The 8,823-nt window shown below is 31.6% G+C and overlaps 1 protein-coding gene across 1 annotated transcript; it reads right to left on the minus strand.

The window, feature by feature from the left end:
- Positions 1-1,168: 1,168 nt before the first annotated feature.
- LOC115974797 (spindle and kinetochore-associated protein 2) lies at positions 1,169-5,514 on the minus strand. The gene is made up of 5 exons (XM_031095316.1): positions 5,039-5,514; positions 4,556-4,651; positions 4,182-4,310; positions 2,105-2,144; positions 1,169-1,312 (listed from the first exon to the last, which is right to left on the minus strand). The coding sequence occupies exons 1-5, from the start codon at positions 5,171-5,173 to the stop codon at positions 1,248-1,250; spliced, it is 465 nt and encodes a 154-aa protein (XP_030951176.1). The 5' UTR covers positions 5,174-5,514; the 3' UTR covers positions 1,169-1,247.
- Positions 5,515-8,823: the final 3,309 nt, after the last annotated feature.

Raw genomic sequence — 8,823 nt, forward strand, 5'->3', positions numbered from 1 at the left:
GTTTTTTCCTTAGAACCTTTAGAGCATTCACATTGAAAATGTCATATGACATATGACAGGGAAAATTTAATATAAATGCCCAAACCCCCCCCCCCCCCCCACATATCTGGACTTGTAAAAACTAATTATTGCAAAAAAATTAGAATTGCATTGTAGCTCAATTAAAAAAAAAAAACAATAATATTTTATTCACTTATTTTATCAATTCCTCTCTTTTTCTCATCGGGTTTTTGGGTTTTGGATTTTTGTTTTTATTTGGGTTTTGAAATATATTATTTTATTGTATAAAAATATTATTTTAATGTGTTGTATTGTAAAATAAAAGTTGGGATGCTAAAAGTATTATAAAATGATATAGTATAATTAATAAAGTAACTTTTTTAGATGATAAAATAGGATGAAATAGAATTTTGAAATGTAAATGCTATAAGAATATGAATATTTAAGCCAGTTGAACCTAAATAAGTAATAACTATAGTGGGTTGGTTTAGTCCATAACAAAGAGCTTTGACTCTTGGTATAACTATTAGCAAAGATAAGAAAACATATAAAACTATTTTACATAAAGTTAAAAAAAAGTTTTTCATCGGAAACAAACAAAAACAAAAAATACATGTTGTGAATATTGCGTCTATTACGTAAGTCCCATCAATTAAATGTTCATGATAGATACTATAAAACAATGTAAAACACTTAGAAAAATCATATTTATTTGTGAGTTGATTAACGAAAGGTACGCAAATAATGAACTTTTGTTTCCAATATTCTTCATTTCCGCTATCGACAAGTAAAGGAAAAGCTTTACTGACATGGTAGAGATAAGGATAAGGACGGAACTAATATGAACATCTATCAAATAATTGAAAGCAAACCCATTCTCTTCACCTTATTAACTAACCACTATTGAAGGATTAAGTTCAACAAGGCCTGGATTAAGTTCGGGTTATGGCTGGGCATTGCTCAGAAAATAGCAATGTACAGCAACCCACAGCGCTCAAACAGTTGGTTCTTGACAAGTTATATTTTTAGCACAAGTTAAATTTTAAGTACAATACATTATCATACAATAATCCAATATTTACATGAATTCAACTCAGTTGAACAAAACCAAGAAACCTAATGTGCACAAAAGTTCTCAGACACACTATAACATCTAACTTATTGTGTCTTAATTTCATAATCTTCAGGAGTCTGGAGGTTGAACTATCATGCTTGATACCCAAACTATTTCATGATGTTCAGTTGCTTTAAACTATAGCTGAGAAAAGTAATTCATTAATATCCTGAGAATCCGATCCAAGCTTCTCATCACCTGCATCAATAACAATAAATCTCTCTCAATATATACTCTTAAAAACACTTATTTGTTAGTTAGTTATGCAGTGTCGTCAGCAAGAGCAACTCATTGAACCAAATGACATTAGCTTTTGCACCAAATGAAAAGGCACATATTCCTAACAGAGACATTGCCTTTTACATCTAACTCTCACAACAATAGCTCACAATAGCAAGATTGAACCCTTGGCTGACAGTCCCTAGCTCTCAAATGCATGCTAATTTAAAAGCATCCTATTACGATGTTAAATACAACATAAAATTCTGGCCTCAAGACAAATATGTTTGTAACTTAAGAGGTCATTAACAAGTTCTACCTACCCATTAACCACCCACTTCCCTCTCATCTGCTCCATCTTTTTCCCATGCTCATGTTTATGTCTCAATTTTAGAGGTAAATTGGCTTGAATAAAAGGTAAATGACAGGAATGAGGACCAAAGCATGATAAAATATATAATTAACAGAATAGCCAAATCACTTTTGACTCCCAGATCCTGCACAATCCATTATTGACACATTTCTGGTTCATTACTTGAGTCCACCAGAATAGTAATTTGTACAGCTAAGAATAAACTTCCTAACATACTTTTATTTTCCTGAAATTTACATCTAAATACTTGACTTCACACACTTTTTTTTTTCTCTAAAATATACCCTTTTCATCACAAATGATGGAGCATGAATTTCAACACTAAAGAAAATAGCCATAAGCTCCCGTTAGTATAATTTGTAGAAATTCTAAAATTAAGTGCAGTTATAAAGCCTTACCTGTCCTTGATCTGACTTGAACCGCCCACTCATCAACAATCTGCCAAAGTCAAAGATCAAAAGAGTGATGAGATTGCATTCCAACACTTTGTGCATGGATGAGCTGAGTCTCAAGGAAGATAAGTGACTGAGAGTAACAAGGCTCATTTATTTAGGTTTTATCAGCATGATGAAAGCTACCCAAACATCCTTGCATGGGTGTTTACTTATAAAAAGCCTCACTGTGTGTTCAATCTTGGTTGCTTGCTGGCAAGTGGTGCAAACACTCCAGACACCACATGGAAAACACACAACCTTCCAAATGATTGGTCTTTTTTTTTGGGGGGGGGGTGGAGGTGCAGGTTCATAAGTGCAACCTTACAGTCAATAATTTAACAACTTTAATGTTGAAAAGAAAGATTCTATGGTGCTCCATTAGGTTGCTTTGAAGATGGGGAGACTGAATTTTCATTGATTTTCTTTCAAGTTGATAATTTAATTGAGCAAAAAGTTTGAAATTGCATTTAAGTTTATTGATGAGTCCATAACACAAAAATGAGCATCAACATAAGATTAGAGTAAAGAGGACAAAAAAGAGATATATTTGGAGATTGCATAGGTATCACATTTCCCTACTTTGTAAAATGTACTGAAATTTCAAATGATGGATGTGATAGAATATTAAAAAATACTAGAAGTTGTTGAATTTATATTGGACAATAATGGCATTTGGTGAATTTGCATAGTAGAAGTTTCTCACAAGCTGGCTAATTCTCAGACATACTAATCGCATTGGATTTTTGGAGGTGGATGGAATGTCTTGTGAGGGAGGATTCAAGGACAAGAGATCAGGTTGTTAGGTTCTATAAACAATGGTGGATGGGTTGGATTTTTCTACAATTGATGAGAATGAAAACTTGTTGGAAAGGGAGTTTGATAGGAAGCTCATTCAAGCACTAAAGGAGTTGAGAGGCGATGAAGCTTTAGGATCAGATGGTTTCACTATGGTCCTCTTTCAAGTTTCATCATTGCTGGCAGGTGGTTAAAGCTAATATTATGGCCTTCTTCAAAGAATTCCATGAATCTTATAAGTTTGAAAGTGTCTAAAAGCTTCATTTATTTCATTAATTTCCTAAAATGAATAATGACATAGATATTAGGGACATTTTAATACAGGGAATTGTAGCCGGTTGATTCTAGGCTCAAACCATTTTCCTCCAACGCACCAATTATTGGTAATGGAAAGTTTGATGCTTGTTCATACTATGCTATTTTGTAAGCCCCAACTGAAATTATTTTCCATGGAAAAGCATTTGATGTGCCAAGGCTTTAAAGCAAGTTGCATAAATGCATTCTTTGTGTGGACAGCAGCTTGAGTGATTTTGACTAATGATAGTATCATGAAGAAAGGAATCACGCTAGTAGATCAGTGTTATATGTGTATGAGCAATAGGGCAATTGTAGATCATTTGTTGTTTCATTGTGATCTTGCACATGCTTTGTAGAGCTTTGTTTTTTGTGTATTTTGGGGTTCAATCGGTGATGTTGAAGTGGGTACTTGACCTATTGTCTAAAATTTTCCCCCTTATGCCTAATATGAACTTTGTGGAGGCCAGGGGAAAGTGAATTGTAGCACTTTTGAAGATGTGGAAGCTAATCTTTCATTAAATCAATACTTGAGTGGTTTATTGCATTGACTTTGTAAAAGTGCTTCCATTATAGAGTTCATTGAGTCTCTTTCGTTTGCTTGTAAATCTTTTTACGTAAGTCTTAATGCAATTTGTATAACTATTATATACATGAGATAGTTTTTTCCCTCAATGAGTTAAATTACTAAAAAATAAAAAATAAAAATAGCAATCCAAATGTAATGTTAAATACAATGGGGCCATTCAATTTTTATGCGACAACCAAAAGGTACCAGGCTATATTTTTCCAGTCAAAGGTCATATGTTCCAGCATATAAGTTTCAATCTCTTTCAATTAAGTTTAGCTCGTTTCAACCATTTGTAGGTGAGTAGCTGATTTCTACCATAAAGGACTCCATTATTTTAAGCAAGTGCAGTTCACCCAAACATACTGCAGGATCAGAAATTACCTGGTTGAAATTAGCAAATGCAGGATCATCAGAATTGCTGACAAGGGGGATGATGCCCACAGATGCTTGCATCTGCTGCAGCAAAGTTCTGTTCCCAACAAGAGTGGTCCGAGCCTTATCAATTAAGTCCTGAAAATTAAATCAGTAAGCAAGATCAACTTCAGAAAACCAATACTTAAAAATATATATATATATATCAAAAATAAAACCCCTTCTCTTTTCTTATCTTGTATCAGATATCTCTTTGTCACTTCAAAAACCATAGATCAAGAATCCCCACTAATTGATTCATATAATTGGTCCTTTATTTCTCATTTTCCATAAATCAGAATGAAATGATATGCGATATACAAGATTATAAATCCTTTCAGTACCTGTTTGGCTGTTAGAAGCTCGCGACACTGCTCTTTCAAGATCAACAGATCTTCCTGTACTTTCTTTATCCTAGACACCAACTTCATCGGGTTTGCCTGTAGACAGAATTACAAAATTTTCAAATCATGCACAACAATTTCATATTTGAATATTTCCCAAAAACAAAAGTAAGTGTTGCTCTAATGATAGTATCACTTTGTTTCATTTCCAATTAACCAGACCAAAATACACATATGATAAATAAAAATTACACTTAAAAAAATATGAAACTCAGCTTTAGACAGTAAATTTAGATTGGAAAAAAAAAAAAATGAAAGACATGGCAATATGCTTCTAAGCAAAATTGAGTGTGAAATTCACAACTCAGTACCCACTATTTAGTTTCTCAATTATTTAATTTTACATTCTCAGAGTAGTTCTGAGAGAACAAAACAGAGTTTAGAAATAAAGAGAGAGAGAGAGAGAGGGAAAGAAGCATTTACGTTGTCAGGGTAGACTTGTTGAAACTCCTTTTCGAGCCGGTGCTGAACCACTGTGAGATCATGACTCGCCTTTGTGAACAGATTCACCAACCCATCTGTTGCTTGATGGTGTTCAATATTAATAGTGTGCCCCATTCTCTTTCTCTTTCTCTCTCTCGCTCACTCTCTCTAGGTTTTCTTTCACTCTCTGATGGATAGGATACGAATGAAAAAATTATGAAATGATGAAATTCCCCGCCTGTGCCTTGGCTTTTGATTTTTGGAGGGCCCCAGAGCTTATTAGAACAAAACATGCTCTACGAAAAAACCAATAACTATGCTACAAGTCGTTTCATTTCATATACGACTTTTTTTTCCTTCTATTTCAGCCTGGAATACCTCGCACGTGTGAGCCACTAGCATAAATTAAAGTGCAAATAAAAGAAGTAAAGATTACTCCGGCTCACCTGACTTTGCAAAAAAATAAATTGTACATATATACTTGCAAAAAAAAAATATATATATATATATACATTTTATTAAAATAATATATTTTAACCACCTAATAAAAGTGTTGAACACCTTAATTTAAGAATCACAACTTTCTCAAAAAAAAAAAAAAATTTGAGAATCACAATAATTTTAGTTTAACAAAAATATGGGTAATTCTACGTTTACAATATTTTTCACATTATTTCACTACAAATTTTATGTGATAAGGTGTTATCTATATATATATAAAACCGAAACTGAAGAAGCTCTCACAATTTTCCACATCATCATTATTTTTAAATATCAAAATTATAAAACAAAAAATTCTGATTTTAATAACTATTTCTCCCCGATACTCCTTCTCCTTCCTTATAAAAACCCGATCAACTCTTTCGCCTCCCATCTTCCTCTATATCACAAGCGCAGCACAATCCAAAACCAAATCAAAACAGTAAACGTAAGCACAAAACCAAAGCACAGACCCAAACCAAAAGTTTCTCCAAAAAAAAAAAAAACCCCAAAATAATCCCATCTCCCTCTTCGTCATCTTCCTCCTTATTCCATCCACCTAGAAACTCCATTAAAACACCTCTGAAATTCCAACGACCCAGAAACTCTATTAAAACCAAAAACAATCCAAAATTCTCATATCCAATTCCATCAATCAAACAGTAAAATCCGAAATTCCTCATAATCGCTTAAAACAAAGGCAAATAATAAAGAATTTGATTTCTCGGAAACCAAACAGAGTCTGAAAATTAGCGAGAAAAGAAAAAAAAAAGTCATAGATTACTTAAAACTCCTACGTAGCATAGTTGTTCAAAATTTGTGACGAAAAAAAAAAAAAAAAAAAAAAGAGGTTTCAGATCGTTGGAGTTGCAGAGCAAAATTAGGGCTTTCCGAAAGAGACTGATATGTGATTTTGAATTTTCTGAATTTTTTTTACAGTAAAATCCGAAATTCCTCATAATCGCTTAAAACAAAGGCAAATAATAAAGAATCTGATTTCTCGGAAACCAAACAGAGTCTAAAAATTAGCGAGAAAAGAAAAAAAAAAAGTCATAGATTACCATTTCACGGGCTTGAAACTCCTATGTAGCATAGTTGTTCAAAATTTGTGATGAAAAATAAAAAAAAAAGAGGTTTCAGATCGTTGGAGTTGCAGAGCAAAATTAGGGCTTTCCGAAAGAGACTGATATGTGATTTTGAATTTTCTGATTTTTTTTTTTAATTCCAATAATATGGAATTTAAATCAAAGAAGAAGAAGAGAGAATCTTAGGGACGAAGAAGAACATGTGAAAATGAGAGGAAGAGAGTAGAGAGTGTGAGAGAAAGAGATGAGAAAAAAAGCAGAAAATAAGAAGAGAGAGGTCAGAGGAGTTTGAAGTGAGAGGAAGAGAGAAGGTAGAGAGAATGCAGAACAGAGAGAAAGAGAAATAGTGAGAGAGAGATGACATTTATGACACCATCACATGCTTATTATTCACAAAACTGCCATTACAATATTTTATAAAAATATTTCTTTTAAATAAATAATCAGATAATCATTTTTAAATATTTTAACTTAATAATAATAGTAAATAAATTCTGACATAAAAAAAATAGTAAACAAATGACTTTATTTCAATTTAGGAAAAAAAAACTTATTTCAGCCCAAAAATAGTAGAAGTAATAACCATATTATTATTGTCTAAAGTCTAACTGAAATGCACAAAAAAAATTGCATAGGTGATAGCTTCAACTCTTCATTCATTTTTTTTTTAATAAAAAAATTTAAGTAATAGCTTAAATTCTTCATTCATTATTGGAATTTTTTTCATAATCAATAGTTTTCCCGTGCATCGCACGGGTTAGCGACTAGTTAATTCTAATTTGGAACAAATATTGATATCACTTTTTAACTTACTAATAATAAGTTGTCGCATAAAATTTGTTGTGAAAATATTGTATAAGTGTCCCATTATTTCAAAAATACTTATGGCCCCTTAAACATAACCCTTAACCCCTTAAATAACAATAATAAAAATTTACCCCAAATAACTTGTTGGTGCAAATACAATATTTCCATTTTTGACACCTCCACCCTTCACCTCCTCCTTGTGCACATATTTAGCCCAATATCTGATTCAATTCATATTAGTCCATTAATCACCACAATTAAAATGAATAAAATAGTCTCTCTCCTTTTCAATGTGGGATTAAATATTTTCACTAACTTCTCATCTTCTATATTCACTCTCACATCTTTACATTTATATTATAATATTTATTCATTTTAATTAATTAATATTAAAATGCTCCAACATAACTCAAACAAGACTAGACCGGATAATGACAAGTGAACAAATTATTCAAAAAAAGCATATTCAAAAACAAAAAATAAAAATAAAAATTCATAATCATTCAAATTCGTAATTCATTCAACTCATTGCATAAAAATAATTTATAATTTAATTTTTTTCCTTAAAAAGGAAACCAAAAGAAGTATTGTGAACACAAGTTTTCTTTGGCAGTGTCGGCAATTATGCTCTCTTTGGTTTTACAATCGCAATAATTTTATTTTCATTAGCGACTCAACTTACAGTTGAAGCAAATATCATTCATCTCTCTCTCTCTCTCTTCATTTCAATTCTCTCTTACTTTATTACTCCCATCCGAGCATTCTCAATTTCCACATTATCTCTTATTAGTATTTTTTCTTTTCTTTTTGTTAGTAAAAATAAATTGTAATACTTCATGTATTTGTGTGTATATATATATTTGTGTGACAATAGATTCAAGTTATCTTCTTATTAGATTTTGTATGATTTAAGTTTTTCAGTGATTACTCTTAAACAAAAAATCTTTGAGCCACCATTGGTTCCCACCGGGGGTGCTTAAAAAAAATTATCATTTTAGTACCCAAAAAACTATTTTAGCATACCATTTTACAATTTATACTACATTTACATTTTTTTTTTTTTTTGCTTTTTACTATTGTGCATCTTTGGAGTAATGGCTACTCTACAAGTACAAGTTTTTGTGGGGATGGGGCGGAAAGGATTAGGGTCCAAGGTTGTTCAAGTCTCTTAGAAAAACACTTAAATTTGACTAGAATATATATATATATATATATATATATTATCTCAGATTAAAAATATATATCTCTTAATTTTTAATTTAGACCGTTTTAATAATATAAATTAACCAATAGAGAAGATAGATAAATGATTAAAAATTAAGTGGCACCTTACTCCATCAAGTGCTAAAAAAAATTGCAAAAATTTTGTAAATAACACATTGGATGGAGGCCTCTTTTTGGTATTTCATGTTC

The sequence above is a fragment of the Quercus lobata genome, chromosome 2 (genome assembly GCF_001633185.2).
Source record: "Quercus lobata isolate SW786 chromosome 2, ValleyOak3.0 Primary Assembly, whole genome shotgun sequence".
Taxonomy (NCBI): domain Eukaryota; kingdom Viridiplantae; phylum Streptophyta; class Magnoliopsida; order Fagales; family Fagaceae; genus Quercus; species Quercus lobata.